The following is a 21,766-nucleotide window of genomic DNA, read 5'->3' on the forward strand; positions in this document are numbered from 1 at the left end:
GTGCCTGGTGTGGACACCTTGCTGGACGCTGCTCCGCTCCACTGTCCAGGCTGTTTATGTCTCTGCTGGACCGTACTGTAGCTTTATAGTTAATCTTGAAGCTGCTTGAGCATCTCAGCTTCATCCTCATACAAGTCACTTTGTTACATTGTATCATTTGTGTTCCATGTGAATTTTAGAATGTGAGCACCAATTCTAAAGCCTTAATGTTTAGAGGTAACAGTTGCTATTTATGTTGGGTCTTCTGGTTGGGTCTTCTTGTCCATGAACATGGTATATATTTCCATTCGTAATTCTCTTTAATTTTTATCACTGGTGGTTTTTAACTTTTCAGTTGCATGTGCTTTTATTTGTTATATTTTTTCTGTTGTCATTATCTTGTTATTTTATCATTTATTATATAGGTTATCTGGTACTACTTATAAGCAGAATTGCACTTTAAATCACCCTATTATATCAAAGGAGTAAGTGTGTTAATTAGATTTGTTTAACGATTCCACAGTGATCGAGCACATATTGGAGCCTTACCTTGCCCCCTATAAATATGAGTTTGTCACCTAAAAGTTAAACTTGTGGTGTGGGACGCTGACTCTGCATGTGGCATGGTCATTGCATCCACACAGCAGCTGTGGCTGTGACCTGCTCAACACCAAACCACTCAACATCACACATGGACGGAGGAGGGGTGGCTGCAGAGGGAGTCCGAGTCACCCTCATTTAGGGATTCGGCCACTGGTAGGTTGCCCATGCCCCAGTGGGTGCTCCCTCCCACATGTATATATGGAGTACTCACTGGACTGGGGGTCATTGATAACACAGAATAAACCTGTGAACTCAAGAAGCTACAGTTGATTTTTTTATATTGATTTTACTATATCTGATAGATAAATTGAATAATCCTAGTGGACTTCATATATTCTTTAGGATTTTTGAAGTCATTTGCAAACAGGCCTATTTCAGTATGTGTGTGTGTGTGTGTGTGTGTGTGTGTGTGTGTGTGTGTGTATGTGTGTGTGTGTGTGTAGTGCTTTCTATTTATTTCTGTTGCTTTATTACAAAGGTTAAGACCTCTGCTACACTATTGTGTCTGCATGGTCCTTTCTTCCTGATCTTAGGTGGGGACATTATTTTGATACAAGATATGACTTTATCTGTATGTTATAGCTGAGGAAATCATTTTCTATTCTTAGTTTACTGAACATTTGTTTTAGGTGAGGGTTGAAATTCACTGAATGCATTTTTTGTTGTCTACTAAAATACTGTGTTTTTTTCTTCTTGAATTCTGTTTCTGTGGAATCACATTGTTTTTTTGTTTTTTTTTTTGTTTTGTTTTGTTTTGTTTTTTAAAGCATCAAACTTTTCTGGGATCCTTGGGGAAATGTTACCTTCCTAACATATTGCTAAACAAGTACTTAGATTTGGGGATATTGTTACATGTGTGTTTATAAGGAATGGAAGTCTGTTGCTTGCCTATTTTCCCTCTGGTGGGTTCTTGCATTTAGATTTTGCTCATGGAGATGAGAAATGTAGTGGAACTGTTTTGGTTCATAAGGGTAAGAAATGGGACAGAAGTCACATATGACCTTCGAGGTGGAAATAAATTGGTTTTGCCCCTCCAAATGTGCCAGGTTGTACACTTTGGAATTTGTCACAGGCTATAAAGAGCAGTAAGGAAATGGTGTACTGGCCAGCTTACGTATGGCAGAAAACAGAATCAGCAGATAGGGAGGCAGAGTCATGCCTGTGGCCAAACTAAGTTAGCCTTGAACAATTGGTTCAGATGTAATGTACTTTACTGTTTCCACTTTATAAAAAGCTTTTCCTTTGGAATAGTGATTGTGTGTGTGTGTGTGTGTATGTGTAAATAAAGGGGTGAAACTGGGCTGAGGTATGTCCCTGTCTAAAGCATTGGCTGCATTAGGACAGGGAGTTGAGTTTAGATGCCCAGCCCACACTGAAAGCACACAGGCAGAATCTATGATCCCAGTGCCAGGCCAGAGGAGAAAGACAGGTTCCTGATGCTCCCTGGCTGGCCATTTTAGGTGCATACATGTGTTCTTGTTTCAAAAATTAAGATGCAGAGTAAAGAAGATACCTGACATTGTTTTCCTGCTTTCCCTTGTACATGCAGACATATATGCACACACACAGAAATGTACCACACACACACACACACACACACACACACACGGAAGAAAAAAGTACTCAGTTGTCTAATTTTATAAACATTTAAACAGTGTGAGGGTACACAAAAGTATTCAGCCAAGTGTTTCTTAAGCTGTGTATGGGTTACTTCTGGAGAAAAGGAGATTCTGTGGGCGTCAGGAGTTGACTTATCTGTATTATAGTGTTATCTTAGATTTGTAAACAAAAAGAGCCTTTGCTTGTTTACACACAGTTATAAAAGCAGCATAAATAAACAGTAAAAGGTCACACCTTGAAATAAGCAGGAAACAAATGAATAACATTAGCTTAATGTAAAGGGTGATGTCGAGTTGCCAAGAGAGTCCTTCCTATCGAACAAACGAATGAAGGAACGGACCTGGTGCTCAGTGTGGCCATGGGTTTGTTTTCGTTTAGTGAGCCTGTGACACCTGGTTCTCGCAGTGACATCTTCTCTGCCACTGTCCTCTACGTGAGGTCACATGCACTGCTGCGTCACGCGTTGCAAGCTACATCCCTTACGTGTAAACCCCCTCTGTATCACAGCTGTTTTTGTTTCATGTAGACTTCAGAAAACACCTTTCATTAGATATCAGTGCACACACAAAGGTGCCATCATCTCTCCTTAGGGGGATGTGGAATAAGTTTATTAATTTTCAGTTATCATAAAGCATTCACAGGGAAGAAACCCAGAGGACTATAGATAGACATGCCAAGACACAAATCACCGTCCTTGAGTCCAACCATCCAGTCTTAGACGTCCCAAGGGCACAGGTATCACATGCCTGTCATGTATGAAGCCTAAGTACTATTCCTCAGCACCACACAAACTTTGTGGATACATACTAGCGATATTAGCACTCCAGACAAGTTCAAGGTTCTCCTTGGCCACAAAAGCAGTTCAAGGCCAGCCTAGAGTGCATAAGGTCACGTACTTAAAAATGAAAAGACATTGCCAGGCAGTGGTGGCTTTAATCCCAGCACTTGGAAGGCAGAGAGGCAGGAGAATCTTCTGAGTTCAAAGTTAGCCTGATACAGAAAGTGAGTTCTAGGACAGTCAGGGCGACACAGAGAAACTCTGTCTCAAAAAACTAAACAAACAAACAATAAACAAAAAGAAAATTTTAAAGTAAAGGCCATCCATGTTAACCAGGTCCAGAGACTGATGTCTGTGTCAGGGTCCACAGTGTCTGTGGTGTCTGTGTGTGTCAGGGTCCACAGTGTCTGTGGTGTCTATGGTGTCTGTATGTGTCAGGGCTCACAGTGTATGTGGTGTGTGTGTGTGTGTGTGTGTGTGTGTGTGTGTGTCAGGGCTCACAATGTCTGTGTGTATCAGGGCTCATAATGACTATGGTGTCTCTGTGTCAGGGCTCAGTGTCTGTAGTGTATGTGTGTCAGTGCTCACAGCGACTGTGGTATCTGTGTCAGGGCTCACAGTGACTGTGGTGTCTGTGTGTGTGTCAAGTCTTACAGTGTCGGTGGTGTCTGTGTGTGTCATGTCTCACAGTGTCTGTGGTGTCTGTGTCAGGGCTCACAGTGGCTGTGATGTCTGTCTGTGTCAGGGCTCACAGTGGCTGTGGTGTGTGTGTGTGATATCTCATGGTGTCTGTGTGTCATGTCTCATAGTGTCTGTGGTGTCTGTGTGTGTCAGGTCTTACAGTGGCTGTCTCCCTCCAAAAGTTCTGGATTCTGCGAGTGGAGCAGAGAATCAGACATATGAAGAACAAGGTGGACAGAGAGTACAGGAGTGCTTGATGGAATGACCAGGCTCTGGAACCCTTGTTCACTCTGAAAGGCTGGGGGTCCTGCCCACCAGCCTCCACATTGAACCTTGCAGGTCTGGGAAGCTACAGGCAGAAATGTGGACCTGGAAATAGGAAGTAGAAGCGCACAGCTTGTGATGCCAGGCTCTAATGTAGTTTCCCATTTGGAATATTTTCTTAAAACCATTATTTGTTTTGTTGTTGTTGTTTTTTTTTTAAGATTTTTTTTTCTGCTTAGAAAAACTCTTGAAATTCTGGAGTAGTTACTTTCTGTGTCCTTTAGATTTTTGTTTTGTAAAAACTTTTTTTGAGGTTAGGATAAGAACATCTAACATGAAGTCACCCCTCACGCCAATAATTTAAAATATGCTTACTACATTTTGATTTATTTTGTGTGTGTTTATGAAGGGTGAGAGAGCGAGCTATGGCATGGAGGTCAGAGACCAGCTTGTGTTAGCTGGCTTCTTCCTTATACCACATGGGATCCAGGGGTCAACCTGAGGTCATCAGACTGGGCAGCAAACACCTTTACCTGCTGACCCATCTCAGCACCACCTTCCTCTCCACACACACCAAAACGCAAGACTCAATACAGGATCAGTAACTTCAGACAGATTCTTGTTTGAAAGATCTCTCAACTTGAAGCTGGAAATTTGCTCCTATTGGATAGCAGCTAGCTCTATCCCCTACCCTCAGCCCAGAACCTTCTGTGTCTATAGTTGTAGTATTTACTATCCTTCTGTGAGTGGAGTCACTCTTGCTTTTCCTTCAGACATTGACTCATTTCACTTAGCCTAATTGCCTCAAGTTTCTTCTCTATTGTCATAGGTTGCAAGACTTCTTTCTCAAGGTAGAATAATATTCCCTGTACCCTTCCTATAAACCTGTTGGTCTGACTTTTAGCCCCACTCAGCCTACCTGGACTCTTTCCTTTCTTGTCAGTTCTCCAGCCTCTTGTAATTTCCCAAGTGCCTGCCTTCAGTTAGGGGAACATGCTAAGAAAGGAAGAGAGAACAGGGAGGCGCTAAGCCTGAGGAGACTTGCTGGGGAGTCTAATCTGTTGGGTGCCAGTTTTCTGTACTCCGCTGGATGGTCAGGGGCATAACTGCCTATCGGCTGCGGGCAGCCCCCTTATCAGAGACTGAGCTCTGAAAGGGTCCTTCACTTCACTCGCTCTAGAGCAGCTCCTCGGTAAGGGTTGTGACAGTTAGAGGAGGACCCAGCCCACTGTGAGCAGCACCATTCTCTTGGTTGAGTGTGTGAGTGTGTGTGTGTGTGTGTGTGTGTGTGTGTGTGTGTGTGTGTGAGTGTGAGTGTGTGTGTGTGTGAGTGTGTGTGTGTGTGTGTGTGTGTGTGTGTGTGTGTGACGGGGGTGACTATAGAGTGAAGAAAGCCAGCAAGCAGTCAGTATTCAGTTCTTCCTGCTCTTGGCTGTGGATGTGATGTGGGGAAGCTCTTTCAAACCCCATCCTGGCTTCTCTGTAGCAGGCTGTTCTCAGGAACACAGTAAACCAAATGAACTCTTTCCCCTTGTATTGTCTTTTTGTTAGGGTGTTGGTTGCAACAAAGAAACTAAGCTGTAAGTCCTGAGCTTAATTCCCCTTGTCTGTTTACATTTTCTTGAAACATCTCCATCGCAATTGGCCCAGGCAGTGCATGCAGCCTCCCAGTGGGATCTGCCTCCTGGAAACCCAGACCATACAAGAGCAGCCCACAGTGGACGGCACTGTTTTTCCAAGCAGTGTGGGCATAGAGCAGAAGGCAGCATATGTTCTGTGGTGTTCTAAAGCTGGTGAAAAATAAGCCCAGGGAAATTCTATCCAAAATCCTAGCTGAGTTCTCCTAGCCAGGGTTCACAGAGCCGACATTTTGCATGTGGTGAGTTAAGTGGTAATTGAGGTTTGCAAATTTTTATGTGCTTTATTCTGGTTTTCTTCCAATGGCCTGAGAACTGAAACTTAGACATGGATTCTCTGGAGTTGCTTCTTCCTGCTTAGAGAGGCTGGCATAATATTTTGTCTTCTGGGCTCAAATAACCATGTAATTACTCTGTAATCATATAGTAATTAGCATGTTCTATACGCATTTATTACATAATTATATTCCTGGAGGATTGCATGGCAATTATACTCGCATTCACCATATCATTTTATATACTGTATCATGAACAAGTATGTAATTTGTTACTGTTTTCTTTGATCCTGATTTCCGTTTACCAAGCAGGAGATGAAAACAGTTCTCCAGTTGCCTTGTTTACTGGTAGCTGGGAAAGTGCCTGAGTTCCCATGGCCTGGGTCCTTGGCTGTATATGGACATGTAGAGACTACTGTAGGCTCTTTCCCTCGCACCCTAATACCTCCTCTGTGTTGTGGGCCATTAGGTTAGGAGCTTTGAAACTCCCTGAGTTCTAGTGCATGGCCAGGTGAACGGCAAGGCCTCTAGTATTATAGGGTGCCCATAAACGCAGTTGTACATGTTCACTGTGATCACCCCTCTTTCTCTGCCTTGCAGTGGAACACATTTCCAAAGGGAACAACTGCCTCGATGCGGCCAAGGCCTGCAACCTGGATGACACCTGCAAGAAGTACAGGTCCGCCTACATCACCCCCTGTACCACCAGCATGTCCAACGAAGTCTGCAACCGCCGCAAGTGCCACAAGGCCCTCAGGCAGTTCTTCGACAAAGTTCCAGCCAAGCATAGCTACGGGATGCTCTTCTGCTCCTGCCGGGACATCGCCTGCACCGAGCGGAGGCGACAAACTATCGTTCCGGTGTGCTCCTATGAAGAACGGGAGAGGCCTAACTGCCTGAATCTGCAAGACTCCTGCAAGACAAATTACATCTGCAGGTGAGTGTGCTGTCAGCAGGTAGTTAATGGGCCTCAGAGGAAGCCTGGGCCGGCTGCTCTAGCTGCCAGGCTGCAGGTTTCTGTGCTGCTCTAGAAAGGCCAGCCTGGTCCTCTGAGTGGATTGGTAAAAGTTTGACCTCTGTGTCTGTATCAGCCTTCACGGGTGTTCTGCTCTCACCCTGGGGATGGCCTCATCTTTAGCTGGGGGATGCTTGAGGCAGAAGGGGAAAGTCTTCTAAGGTGAGGGGTCATCCAGGGGAGGTGAGGTAGCCACGCACCCAATCAGGTTCACAGGGGCTGCCAGGCCTGCAAAAGAGCTTGCCAAGGATGTAGGCTCTTGATCTGCAGGTACAGAAAAATGAAAGAGACAAGACAGTGGGTATCAGCTGTATCCAGCCTTTGTGTGTGTGTGTGTGTGTGTGTGTGTGTGTGTGTGTGTGAGTGATGTTGTAGAAAACACTTGTTTCCTTTCTCTTTTTGACCATTTATTGGTTTCTTTTAAACCTTTGAAGGAGTCCATGAACACATTCTCTGTGGAAAGAGAAGGAGGTTGGGAGAAAGGGGGCTTGCACTAGCTAGCCCCTTCCCTATACCAGCCCTCCAGACTCATTGTTGACAGTATGAGGTACCTGCTCCCAGAACTCAGAGCTGAATTCAGTCACTGTTAGAAATGAGGAGGTGCCAGCAAGCAGAGATTAGCTCTGCACACTGATGCGTGGTTCTTTCAGAAAGAGCAGGCTGAATCCTGAACTCAAGTCAGGCAGGTCATCACATCTGTACCACGTGCTCTTTGTCCTCAGGGTTAGGCACAGGGGACATCAATACCACTGTAAAGCCCACTCCATGGGTGTATGGTAGGTGGACAGATGGGTGAAACTGTGACCCAGGCACCTAGTTGTTTTATAATAATAGATTATCTGTTTCTAAGGACTAGGGATGAAGAGAAAATATAAGGGGGGGGGGGGGGAAGCAGACACAGCTGAAGGCAGGATGGGGGTAGTGATGGAAGCCGGGCCTTGCATGAAGGGATGAAAAGGCTCGGGAATTCTAAAGAACCCTGTTCCCTTTGAGCATAAAGGATTTCCCCTGTGTGTGAACAGGACTCGATTTCTAGTGTCTTTTTTGGCTTAAAACCAGGCACTTCCTCCCTAAGACATCAACCTACTCACTACTGAGTCTGAGGAAGGAAGCTGGGCTCTGAGCAGGAAGGGATGTCAACAGGTCCCAAGCGGAGAATGGATCAGCACCTCTATTGAGTAGTGGCTGGCCAAGGGAGAGAATCCCTCTCCTCAGAGGTTTATATTGCACATGGCTTCCAGGGAAAGCCTGTGACACACTCACACGTTTCAGAGCTTATATTCACCCCCCCTTCAACTCCCACGCACACACCACCATGTGCTGCTAAAGACAGAATCCCTGCACTGTTGTAAATATGTTATATGGGCTAGGGCTCCTGCTCAGCTAGGGATGAGAACCAGGAATTTGAAGACTTGGAGGTCTCTGGGGAAGTGGCCGGAGGAACCTGTAGATAATCTAATGGATTTGGATTAGCTGCTATCTTGGGGTTCGGAATTACCCCACACAAGTTCAAGTTCGAGAAACTGAGAGACACTCCCGTAGCCAGGCATAGACTCAGCTGATGGAGCAGAAACGGAAATGGACTCAAGATTGGATAGTCCTTGCCTAACCTTGAGTGTCCCAGCCCTGCCAGGGCCAGACTGGTAGAGAGAGAAGCCACTCACAGTGGGGTCCTCACATAGTGGGGTGCAAACCCCGGTAAATTCCGTGACATCTGGAGATGGCATTTTTACTATGGTCAGAGCTGCTGTGGATAGAGCTCAGAGACTGTGAGGTTCAGAGCTAGGCTTATCAGGGAGCCTCGCAAGGGAAATTTATCTCAATGTGATTGATGGGTTTATGCCCTGTCTTGGATCTTTCCTGGGAAGGTGACTCGGGGACTTCCCTGGCATTATCCTTGCTAGGTTAGTTAGCCCATAATGTCTTTCCAGAGCCCGGGCTTATTCGTGATTACCCCCTTCCTTTCCAATGTGGTGAATGTAATGTAATTTGAGCCGCTGAGTTGGCTAGCGGTGTTTGCTTTCAGCAGGTTTTATTAATCTTGTCTTTAATTTTATGCCTTTTATTTCATTTCTTCTCAATCCACCTTGAGGAAGTCTCTCCGTACCTACCTAGGGCAGCAGCTGGTAGAGGCTGGAGCCTGGTGTCCTGTGGGCTTCCTGCTACAGTTAATCACCCCTCCAGCCCTAACCCTGGCTCTGTTGTGATGACTGAAGGGGCCCCTGTGAACACCCCCAACAAGAAGGGTGGCAGGAGGAGACACCACGTGTTCCATGCTACCCCCTGTGCATATGTAGATTTTGCAGAGAGCCCTTCCTGGCTTAACATCCTTGCCTATCAAAGAGCTGCTCAAGCTGATTAAAACTACCCTGCAAGTAATGTCTGCCTACTGAGGCCTTGGGGTTTCCATCCGGAGGGTCTCATGGTGCCTCTGTATAAACCCCACCTTTCTTCTGCCTTGTACCTTCAAACAGATAGGAAGCGAAGCGACCTGAGGTTTGTGGTTTGCCTCTGTGTTTTCCTTTCCTTCCTTCCTTTTTCAGTGAAGCTGACAGGCTCCTTCCCTCTCGGGGTGGTTGGGAAGGAGCGAGCTTGATGTTTAGGCCTCCGAGCTTTTCTGCAGCAAAGCACGCACTCAGGTGTTATCAGATGGCTGTGATGACATCTGAAAGCTTTGTGCTCCTCCCCTGGAGCACTGCGGCTCTCCCTGGAGCACCAGAGCTCACATGCCAGCTTCCCCTCTCCTTGCTTGCCTCACTGTCTGGAAAGCTGACAGTACCTAGCATGGCCTCCAGGAAGCAACTGTCCTTCATTCCTGATGCAAATTACATTATATACATTATTTAAATGTATACTCTACCCCACTCCCTCCCTTCTCCCCAACACTCCAGCGTTCAGAGTAAGCTCCACTCTTGAGTTCTGACTCAGGATAGCAGAGATTTGCTTCGGCCGCTCTTACCTCTCTAATTAGTCACTCGGGCGCTGCTCGGCTGTTCTCATTGCCAAGAGAATCTCCTCTGGAGCATGCTGCTCCAGCTTGCGTTGAAGAATCACAGAGATGGTTTCATCCTCATTCCTCTTCCAGTGCCAACCAGAGAGGCACCCGGAGGCTGCAGAGCAGGCCACCTGTCTTGTGGCTGGCGCTCAGTACTCTCTGCTGTCCTTGTTGAGTGGCTAGGGTTGCAGTGATCATTCTGTGCATGCAGCAGAGGCGCAACATGGATGTCCAAGTAGTCATGAAGGCATTGTGCCTCAGAGGGCTGGGTTCTTGGGGAGCGAGCGTCCGCCAGAGCCAGCTGCCCACCTTGGGGTGTGTCCCTGGTTCCCTTGCTTGGCAGCATGCCCCTACAGGAAGAGTAAGTGTCTCCTGAGTTCTGTAATGCTGCTCTGCTGGTCATGGCTATGTGCTTCCTTCTCCGCCATTCTGGTAATGCTGAACACCAAAAGAATGAGGAGGCTGGGTATGTGGAGCCCGCCTTTAGTCTCAGCACTCGGAAGGCAGAGGCAGACAGGCTTCCATGAGTTTGAGGTCAGCCTGATCTGTATAGTAATTTCCAGGCAAACCAGGAACACATAGTAAGACCGTCCCAAAGGAGATCATCTGGGGTTAGAGAGATGGCTTAGCTGTTAAGAGTACTTGTTGCTCTTACCAGAGACCCAAGTACAGTTCTGAGTACCCACAGGGGGCTCAAAACCAGCCATAACTACAGATCCATGTGATGTGAGTCTCCCCTTTCAGATCTCCTTGGGTACCAGGTATGCATGTAGTACACATACATACATTGCAGCCCAAATACTCATACATATAAGAATAAAATAAAATAAATGAGTAAATGTAAAAGTATTTTTTAAAGGAAGGAGTGAGGGGCTTCTAGACTTCTGTCTCTGAAACTCTCATGGCTTCCCGGAAGTATACCTCATCTTCCTTCTCCAGGTGCCCGGCTATAGGTCTGCATATCTTCAAAATAGTGGCTTGATGAGGTCACCAGGTATATGGCTCTTCTTCCCCTGTGGGCTCAGGGTCCTATAATTAAGTCTTAGAAACAAGTGGACTTGGTAACAGAACCAAGGAGACACCAGTCCCTTGGTACAACTCCAAAAGAACAGTGCACACAGTTTCCGAGCTGCCCCCATTAATGCCACACTCAGGGGGATCCTCCTACACATAAAGGATGTGCAGCATCATTAATTTCCTAGTTGGAAAAACATGCCACAAAGTGATGGAAGGAATTTCTGCCCCAGTGACTTGTTTACTCCACAGTCGTTGAGCACCTACAAAAAGTAGGAGTGATGGGGGCTGGAGAAATGGCTGAGAGGTTAAGAGAAGTGTCTGCTTTTCCAGAGGTCCTGAGTTCAATTCCCAGCAACCACATGGTGGCTCATAGCAGCTAAAATGAAATCTGGTATCCTCTGCTGACCTATAAGCATATATACAGATAAACCACTATCTATCTATCTATCTATCTATCTTTGGTCTATCTCTCTATATCAACAAACAAAAAGAAAAACTTTTAAAAAGTGAGAGACTTACCTGGAATGAGATTTTTTTTTGCACAGTATGGTAGTTTGAATAGGTATGGCCCCCATAGACTACTGTGTTTGAATGCTTGTCCCATGGGAAGTGGCACTATTAGGAAGTGTGGCCTTGTTGGAGGAAGTTTGTCATTTAGGGGCTGGCTTTGAGGTCTCCTATTTTCAAGCTCCACCCAGTGTGGAACTCCTGTCTCCTGTCTTCTGGCTGCACGCTGCCATACTTCCTGCCATGATGATAATGGACTAAACCTCTGATACTGTAAGCCAGCTCCAATTAAATGTTTGCCTTTCTAAGAGTTGCTGTGGTCATAGTGTCTTCACAGCAGTGGAAACCCTAACTAAGACACACAGTAAACTGTAGGTTCCAGAAGTCAAGACTGTCTACTTCCCGAGTGTAAGCTCCAGTGTTAAAAACTGAACGCAGCATCGTTAGACCTGGGCTTGTCTTGACATGTGGTTAAGTTCGAGAGAAAATGGCTGAGAGGATAATTAATGCCTAAAACTAGATTAATTTGGTAGATTGATTCGCCACTTAATTTTATTTTACACTGATTCATTCACAAATGGAAATCAGCAATTAGACAATGCAAACTTTTGAACCATGGGAAGAAAGGTTCAGGAATACAAGAGAACACAAGTGAAACATTTTCCAGTCCATTGGAACGGCTTTCATTTCACATGAGTATGTGAGTGTCTTTAGCAGTGCGTTCAAAGTGCCAAACGTTGGGTTTCAACACGCCCCGCCTGGGAGAGCTGTCTCTCCCACTTGTACCTGTCTGTGTGACACAGACTTTGAAAACAAGGGCAAGGATCTCTTTCAACACCCACTACCCCTTGTCTTTGGCTCTCAGGTGAGCTGAGCATGGGTTCTTGTGGGCCTCCACCTCAGGGATGTGTGAACAGATACAGTCTACTACTCTGTCTTACTGTACCCCCACCTCAGGGATGTGTGAACCAGATACTCTGTCTTCCTGTACCTCTCCTTTTTGGCAGAAGCCAGGGTAAAGCGGTTTGTTTCTCCCAGAATCAATAGCTTTAGGAATAAAATAACTGAATGGGTTTCCTCTCTTCCTTCTCTCTGTCCACCATTCTGCATACTTGCCAAGCTCAGCGTCTCTGCTGACTTTGCTTGGGCCTCCCACCATCCCCACCCTCAGAATGTCTGCACCCTTCCAAAGTCACTTTCTTCACTCAGCCTGCAGACAGGAAGAGTCAGAGACTCCTTTCATTATTTTTTGCATACGCTGTCGATATCTGGATCTGGAGGGAATCTTGGCACCAGAGCTGTCTTTCCCATTGGTGAGCTGGAAAACAAATGAAAGAAAAACGTGGATGAGCGAAGCCCAGGAAGCCAGAGAGGGCTTCTGGGTAATCACATGGGAACAAATGTTCAGATCATGGGTGGCTAAGAAATAGAAAACCTGAAGCAGGAGGTGACGTTGGAGACAAAGGAAACTCAGTGTGATTCAAGGCGAGAAGACCCCAGGGCTCCCAGCACTGTGCTAAGTGCTAGATTTTATCCTTGAAAAATGTAGAGAGAACATCAGAATGAGTCCAGGTGGGCTGGGTGTAGAGAGGAGGCAGCTGGGCTGGGTGTGGAGAGAATTAGAGGCCAGTTAGGGAGTTCTTGGGTTAGATGAGAGATTAAAGGGCCCAAAAGAAAAGCTTTTGGAAAATGTTATAACTTCAAGCCAAGGTAATTTATGACTGTTTCCTAAATGAGTAAATGAATGAAAATATGTATAGTGTGAGAGTAGATGTCAGATACAAGGTTGGCAAAATGGTGAGAGTTTAGAATGTGCCTTATAGATGCTGCTGTTGCTTGTGTGACAGGATTTGCCCTCCTGGACAGGGGGTAGGAAAAGAAATAGTCTACTACTAAAACTGGGAATCTTCAAGTTTGTGATGAAAGTTTCTGTGAAGAGGCCTTAGGTAGGAAATTAGAGCATTGAGAGAAGCTGGGATAGGTGGAACAGTCAAGAAGGAAAAGTAGTAGACAGTGATGTCAGTTGTTCAGGTGGACAGTGATGTCAGTTGTGCAGACAGTGATGTCATCTGTTCAGGTAGACAGTGATGTCATCATTCAGAAAGTGACATCAGTTATTCAAATAGACAGTGATGTCAGTTGTTCAGGTGGACAGTGATGTCAGTTATTCAGACAGTGATGTCAGTTGTTCAGACAGACAGTGATGTCAGCTATTCAGGTAGACAGTGATGTCATCATTAAGAAAGTAACATCAGTTATTCAAATAGACAGTGATGTCAGTTATTCAGACCATGATGTCAGTTGTTCAGACAGATAGGGATGTTGGTTATTCAGATAGATGGTCATGTCAGTTATTCAGACAGTGATGTCAGCTATTCAGGTAGACAGTGATGTCATCATTCAGAAAGTGACATCAGTTATTCAAATAGACAGTGGTGTTCAGATAGACAATGATGTCAGCTATTCAGACAGACAGTGATGTCAGTTATTCAGAGGGAAGCTAAAAGGAATACTGGATTTAGCATAGAAAGGTTCCAGCCCTCTGTCATTTTCCTCTTATCCCTCCCTCTGTGGGATAGTCCATGCATTCATCTGTCAGTATATCTGATATTCCATCTACCTATTGATTATCTAGTATTCATTGCATATCCATCAGCTTTTCTCCATTCACCTATCCATCTGTTCCATCTGCCCAACTGGTCTGCATTTACAGTGAGAGAATAAAATCCTGGAATCTCATGCGTGTTGTAGAGGAGGCCAACACACATTTTATATCAGGACATGTTATTCCCCGGTCAGGGGCTCATGAAGTGCTTTAGGAGAACAGAGGTGAGGACAGCTAACTCAATAAGGCTTCCCGGAGAAGCCGCCTTGTCAAGTAGGTCAGGGGATGAGTTGCATGGATGAGAAAGGTGTGGTAGAGAAGCCTCGGGCTACACTGAGAAAAGCATAAGAAGTAAAGCACAATTCAGCCTTAGTGTTAATAAGGACGTCACTGGACTGCATGCTTCACTGCTGGGACCTCACAAACATGGCCACACTTATGAACCACAGTGACAGGACCTCACTAACATGGCCGCACTGCTGGAACCTCACTAACATGGCCTCACTGTTGGGACCTCACTAACATGGCCACACTTATAAACCCCAGTGACAGGACCTCGCTAACATGGCTGCACTGCTGGGGCCTCACTAACATGGCCACACTGCTGGGTCCTCACTAACATGGCCACACTGCTGGGACCTCACTAACATGGCTGCACTTATGAACCACAGTGACAGGACCTCACTAACATGGCTGCACTTATGAACCACAGTGACAGGACCTCACTAACATGGCCACACTGCTGGGACCTCACTAACATGGCCGCACTTATGAACCAGTGACAGGACCTCGCTAACATGGCCATGCTGATGGGACCTCAAGACCTCTTTAGCCTCTGGTTATACCAGCTGCTTTATAAAGGATGGCCAAGAGGACAGTCAGAAGCACACAGCTCCTTTATACAGGATCTGCAGTCAACTCCAGCTTACTAACTCCAAATCCTGGTTTCTGTCACTAGCTGCAAAGGATTCTTTGTTTTGACATGAATGCAATGTTCTCAAACTGTTTGGCCTTCCTACCTTTAGTTCCAGACAGACAGACTGATGGTCCTGAGTCCAGACACTCTGCATGGCTCAGTAACTAAGACTGCCTCAGTTTTAAAGCTGTTTCATAGTGCTTGGGACATAATGTCCATCAGAGCCTCTTAGAGTCATTTGAAAAGTAAGCATGGCTTCCCAGGTAACACATGCTTATTAAGTTTTTTTTATCTTGTTTTCTCCTGAGCGCTCTGCTTGCTGCAGAGTGGACACTTTGTTACAGCTTACTGACTTTGAAAGAGTTCTTTCTGCAAATAGGAAAAAAACACCCTCCAAGACCACACTGTTCTTTTAATGATTATTATTAACTCCCTGTTTACATGGGCACATTCACTGAGGGTGTGTGACAGCCTAGGCCCTGGACATATTGGTCACACGTCTTTCTTCCAGATACTCAGGCTCGTCCTGTGTGATCCTTAGACCCCCACTGCCCTGTTATTGGAATTCAACCCTTGACTCTCACTTAGCCAAAAGCAGTGCACATTGGGAACCTTGGCCATGCAGCCTATGGTCTAGACGAAGTCTTTGCTGTCACATGCTGTCACCAGCTCTAAATAATCCATGTTTCTGTCCTACTCCTGGGACTTACCTAATAGATTTGCCTTCTTAACCCTCCTGCCCCAAGGCTATTCCATTCACTACAGAAGAGTTCTGTACTATGTGGATATTATTGTCTTAGTGCAGGGCTAGGGAATGGTATATTGGGGACAGGACCTTAGGATCTTCATGGGAGTTCTGAAGGAAGAGGATATGAATCACAAGGTCTCTGGGTCCATGGATTTCAGACTACCTTGTCTAAAGATGATCACCTATGCTGCCCCAGTACAGGAGACTTTTTCTCTTCAAAGATGACCACCAGTGGGTTCCTGTACTCAATAGCAGTGAAAGCCTCATGCACCAGGATCACATCCTATCAGGCCCATAAGCTAAACAGACACATTCTCTTCTTCCCAGATTCCTACCTGATTCCAGGGATGGGGCTTCTATTCTCCACAGCTTCTCTTCGGAGCTGTTTCAGCCACTGAGCAAAGAGTAAAGGGATAAGTGATACCTCAGCCTTCCTAAGGGCCCTCTGTCATCCTGACCCTGCTGACAGTGAGGGGCATGCCCAGCAGACTGCATGCTGTCTCCCAAGCTGAGAGCGTGCAGCTCTCTCAGCACAGACATCCCCTGTTGGTCATGCACAGTTGGTAGTTGATGTTGTCCCTGTAGCCCCTGACCAGAGGCATTCTCCTCTGCACCTGGTCCTTGCACCGTGCTCCTCTTACAGAATCCCGTAAGCCAGGAGGGGAGCATGCCACCTGTTAAATTCATATCTGCTGCTTGAGGGGAACCTGTGGAGGGCAAGGGTAGCCTGGGCAGTATGAACATCACTCTCCAGAGCCAGCATGTGCTCTCTTCTCCTTGGGGTCTATCCCTGGAATCCTACCTGAGCCTCTGTGTGACCTTAACTACTGCAGCCTCCTCTTAGGCCGTCGTGGGGCTGGGTCTCACACGGACTTGTCTTCTGGCCCCCAGCCCATCTCTTGTTTCCACCCCTCCAGGGTGTCCTGCCATTTTCGTTTCTGTGGAGCATTTCCAACTCACTGAATAAGAAACTTTTCTGTAATTTCCAAAGGTGATTAATTATGCAGAAAATTTCACATGCAAGGAAAACAGGAATTTAAAAGAGCTATCAACATGAAAAGCCCCAACACTCGGCTGGAGTTTTGGGATTTTCTTTCCCTATCACAGTTGTCAGTGTAGAGCAAGTGAGGCAGGGCCTGAACTTCCACTCAGGTTCTGATACAGGCAGCTCAAAGCCCAGTTTCCCTTCTATGGATGGGACTGCCGACCCTGTCCTCACAAGCTTGAGGGTTAAGCTTGTGGTTGCCACAGAGCACAGTGATCTGTGTTGCATTTTCTCCTTTCTAGTTTACCATTTCTACAAAAATTTCCAGATTAACATTTCTGTCCTATAGCGACAGAGTGGGATGTTCCCAGAGGTCGAATTGCTAAACTTTAAATCCTGCCTCCTTTCCCTTTTGGTATTTGGGCCTCCAGGAAAAGTGGGAGCACAGAGGCAGGGAGAAAAAAAAAATCTAGAGGTGCTTAGGGTATGTGTCATTTCCAGAACATTTCTTGTAGGATATGCAGTATTTAACATACATTTGTACAGTAAGATTCATGTGAGTGGAGCTGGCCACAGGAGTGCTGGGCCCACAGTGGTGAGACTCACTATTGTTGAGAATGTGTAGGCAGCAGAGCAGGACCAGCAGCCTTGTGGGCTGGTGACCGGAAGGGAGGCTCTCACCTCTGAGTGCATCCATCACATGAGTGGCAAAGGACCCTGGCTGACTCAGGAGGAAGGAACCTACGCACTCCTCCCCCACGGTCCCACTGGGACCGTGAGTCAGGGGCATCATCCCTTTGGGAAGCAAGCCACCAGCAGGGACAGAGAGGTTCCTCACACAGGACTCAGGAGCCTGGGGGCATCACTGCAGGAATGTGTGAATGTCAGCGGCTGCGTTTAGGGTATGGGCGGGCAGCATTTTATTTGACATTTACAGTGTGCCAAGCATTGTGCAGAGCTGTTTCCAGCAAAGTGGGAGTGGGAAGGCTGGGGGGTGAGATGGTAAGTCATTTACATGTCACCCATGTGCTGTGACTGGAATTTGAGCTCAGGAGGCCTGGTGGGCTGCAGGGCCTGCAATCTTGAATCTGTGCCGGCTGCTGCTGGCCCAAGGGTGCCTGTCTTGTAAGCTCTGCGTGTGGCTGCCAGAAACACTGAGCAGGCGAGAACTTGGATGCTGGAGGTAACTTTGTTTCCACTTTCTGTCTAAATTCTTTTAGGAGAGTGTTTAGGAGCCTTAGCATCTTGTCTGGACAGAGCTCCAGCACCTATTGGAAACATATTTCATTTCTCATTAAAATAGCAACTCTTCAGCCTTTTTGGTTGACACTCTTTACGCTCTTGAAAAAAAATCACTGAGAATCCCAGGGGGGTTGTTTATATGGGTTAAATCTATTAATACTTCCTATATTACATCAAAGCTGAACGAATGTTTACATGCTAATGAAAAGCTCAATTTACATTTCACTTTAAAATATCATCAAGAAGCACATCGTGTGTTGCTTTAAATAACAGTCTATTTTGTTAGAAGTAGTTCTCAAATAAAGCAACAAATATATGTAGGGAAATGCATGGAAGAGTTTTACACTCTTCAAACCCTGGTGTCTAGCAAGAAGACTGGGCGACTCCTATTTTCAGTTTGTGGAGTTTTCACACCAAGTTCCTCTTACTTCTCTGAGAATAAGGAATAAGGGCTTCATTTGACCAGAGAAACAACCACACTGAACCCCCACCCTACCCAATCCCACCCCACCCCACCCCACCACAAGGCTACATGAGATCAGCAGGTTGCTGGAATCTCGCTTTAAACCACCACAGTGGATGGATGGGGGGTAATCTTGGCTTGAGGTTTAGGTTCACATATACTGTTCTTCCCAAGGTCTCTGAACTGAGACAGCGTCGGTAGGTGTGCCTGCCCTGTGCCTGCCCTGCTCCACATGTTAGCAAGGTCTGTCTAGGGGCTGTCTGGGAACAGGCACTGGAGCCTGCTCAGGTGGACTAAGGGTGGAGGTAAGTAAGTATGCTAGACTCTGCTGTCAGCCATGCTATGCTCTGGGGCTGCCAGGCAGGCTGCAGAACACGACTCTGCATGACGACCTGCTGGAAGAAATGCCCTGTTGAAGACAGCACCTTCTTCAGTGGCTCTTCTTCTCAGAATACTAGAGGATTCCAGGACTACATTGGCGTTGTGAATTTTGTGTGCAGAAACATTTGCTAAACCTTCCTTCTAAGGTTGGAGCTTGAGGAACTACGCAGGTGATTCTGCAGCTCAGAGTTCTGACTGGAAGGTGCATACACACATAGCTCCCCCAGCCCTCTCAGCCAATTTCATTTTATTTCTTAATTTATTTATTTATTTTTTGGCCACAGAGAATAAAAAGGCTGCAATGATAGTTGACCTAAGTCAACCCTTACAATTGGAAATACCATATTCTTGTAATCACCCAGCAGTTGCTCACCTGGCTCCACATAACAGCTTGAAGCTTTTTGGAACAGGGGTCTGGGTAGAGGAAATGCCTTCCCTTCCAGAACGCTGAAGCATAGGAGTCAGGCGCCATGCTAGAAAACCTCTCTGCAGGAACAGGACAAAGCTGAACCATGCTTAGCTACAAATAAGGTCTGCAGCTGTGACATTTCCCTCTTGTTTGTTAGACTGGCTGTTTTGTGAGCTGTGGCTGGTGATTGGTTCATTGGTGGGACATCAGATGCTTTGTGGGGCTCAGAGGGTAAGGGATAAGAGGGGTGTCTTAGGAGACAGGCAAGGGCAGGTGTCTATGCCACGGCAGCAGGCCTGGAGAGATGGTTCTGGAATTCCTCAGGAGGGTCTCTGGTGTTCCAGATTTAGCCTATGCTGGGATCAGTTCTGAAGCAGGAGGTCTGGTGAGGGACCAGAGAGTCTACGGTGGCAAGGTGTGCTGCTACTACTGCTGGTCTGGGGCTCACACTTGGAGAGCTACTGATTAGGGAAATGCTGGCCAGGTGCTCTAGGCTGGTGGTCAATCCACCTTGCCAGTCTAAAGATTGATTGAGAAGGAACATACCTAGATCAGTGTTGCCAGGATCTGAGCCTGGGGGTCAGGGCGGGTGTGTTGGGGAGAGGACAGTACATGCTATAGCTGGGGTCTGGATTGTCAAGCCAGTTGGACATTGAGCAGTAGGGAAGGCATTGCGGCCAAGAAGTTAATCATGGGCAGGAGAATAATTAGGAACCCCTCACTGCTTTGAAGTGGAACTATGCTTGGAAGACTTTGGGAACTCACTGAGAAGGGCTGTAAAGTCAGGTGACAGCTTCTTACTCATGGAGGACACTAATGCTTACGTGCTAGTTGGTTGTGTGTACCTGTGACCAGAAGACCTGAGGGAACAGCGGAAAGGGAGGAGATGTCATGGTCCACAGCTTGGGATCACTTTGCTCAGCATCTGGGCCCTTGGGGAGACAGTATTATGGGGTGGGAACATGTGGCAGAATCTGTTCACCTCATGGTGGCCTGGATAGAGAGGGGACAAGATACAGCTCCTAAGGACAACACCTCCAGTGACCCACTTACTCCATCTACGCCACATCTCCTTAAGTTTCCAGAGCCCAAAATAGTCTCACCAACTAGGCATAATGGTTTCAAAACATGAGCCTTTGGGGGAAACACTTCATTTCAAAGCATAAAAATGTGGTAACCATGAACCTGCTTAGATCCTTTCAGGGGTAGCCCTACTGCCTGTCAAATCTGTATCTTCATTTTGTACATAAAGGAGGAGACAACCAGTTGTCCATAGGTTGACCTTGGCCTGAAATAGGATGTAGTTGTCTGAGTTATAATTGAAAATGTATTCCCAAACAGAGGGCTCCAGGGCAGTTATTTAGCGGGAAGCCCTCCTTTCAACAATGACCTTCAGAGCAGATTTTTGTGTCCTGAGCTACTGGAAGGACAGCTGATGTGTTCTACTCAGTCCCTCCTGCTACTTCCTCAGTATAGACGCATATTTGGTTGTCAGGAGGGAGTTCAAGGTGGGCTGGGCCGAGAAGGCCATCTATACTACATAAACACGTGTATCTGGGTGTCAAAAGGTGCCATGAAATAATGTCTGACTGTTTCTGATACCAAGCCATGCAGGAGAGAGCCTCCCTGCCCTACCTGGGAGATAGACCAATTGTTCTCGTTCCCACAAGTACGGAGGACACTGGCCCTAGCCACCTCCAGAACCCAGCAAGTACCTTATCTCTTTGCCTCATCTGAACCCCTGTGGGTCTGAAATACCCTACCTGGTTTCTTTGGCCCGTCCCCTCCTTTGAAGGAAGTGTAGTAGCTGCCACAATGTCTCTGGATGGTCAGAGTGGACAGAGGAAGAGGAACAGCAGTGTGTCTATCCGGGGCTCTTTTGATGTAGTGTTAGAGGCTGTCAGCCTATTCACTGTTCTTGGAGGTGTCACATGAGCGTATACCTTGCACGGGGAGAACAAGTCATGGTGGATGAATTTCAGCAGTAGGGCAGTTACAATATGGTCTTATGCACTTTTCCATGGTGCATGGTACCTGCCTAGTTGGTGGAGGGTCCACATGTGTGTCTCTCCTTCCAAGAGAGGTTCACAAGGAGATGGGCCTGGCAAAGCCAGCTTCAACTAGCTGCTTGAAGTAGTTCCTGCAGCGAGGGAGGGAAGGTTGCTGTGGTCAGGGAGCTCTACTGCCCAGAGCAATACAGGCTTTGGGACTCCATACTGTTTGAGATGTATGATGACCCTTAGGGATGGATGACCAGTCCAGAACCTGAGGAGAGGGCTGCTGAGAGAGGTGGGCCCCAGGCCTAGATGACTTCTTCATAAAACAGTGCCACCAGGTTGTAGTTGAGTCATATTGTACAGTAACAATAAATATTATATTTTATGTTTTCTACAGCAAGCACCATTAAACTATGCTCAGTAATTCTTCCATTACAGTTTATTGGATCTAGCAGAGATCACTAAAATACATTCAAATCAGATTTCATATGAGCTTGATATGTGTGAAATTCATTTCAAAATGGAGGCTGAAGTTTAAGAGCTGAAATGATGGAACATGAAGTCAGGGCCACATGGTGTGTGTGGGCTTCCTCTCCAAGTCTGTTTCTAACTCTGACCAGGTCCATGACTGGGCTGAATGAGGGCCTTG

At 46.5% G+C, this 21,766-nt stretch overlaps 1 protein-coding gene across 1 annotated transcript in view; it reads left to right on the forward strand.

Annotated features, from left to right (window-relative positions):
* Positions 1 to 21,766, forward strand: part of Gfra1 (GDNF family receptor alpha 1) — a 215,915-nt gene that overhangs the window by 142,856 nt on the left and 51,293 nt on the right. Inside the window, exon 5 of the mRNA XM_052182664.1 lies at positions 6,438 to 6,774. Coding sequence (XP_052038624.1) covers positions 6,438 to 6,774 — 337 coding nt within the window. The remainder of the gene's footprint in view (positions 1 to 6,437; positions 6,775 to 21,766) is intronic.

The sequence above is a fragment of the Apodemus sylvaticus genome, chromosome 1 (assembly GCF_947179515.1).
Source record: "Apodemus sylvaticus chromosome 1, mApoSyl1.1, whole genome shotgun sequence".
Classification (NCBI taxonomy): Eukaryota; Metazoa; Chordata; class Mammalia; order Rodentia; family Muridae; genus Apodemus; species Apodemus sylvaticus.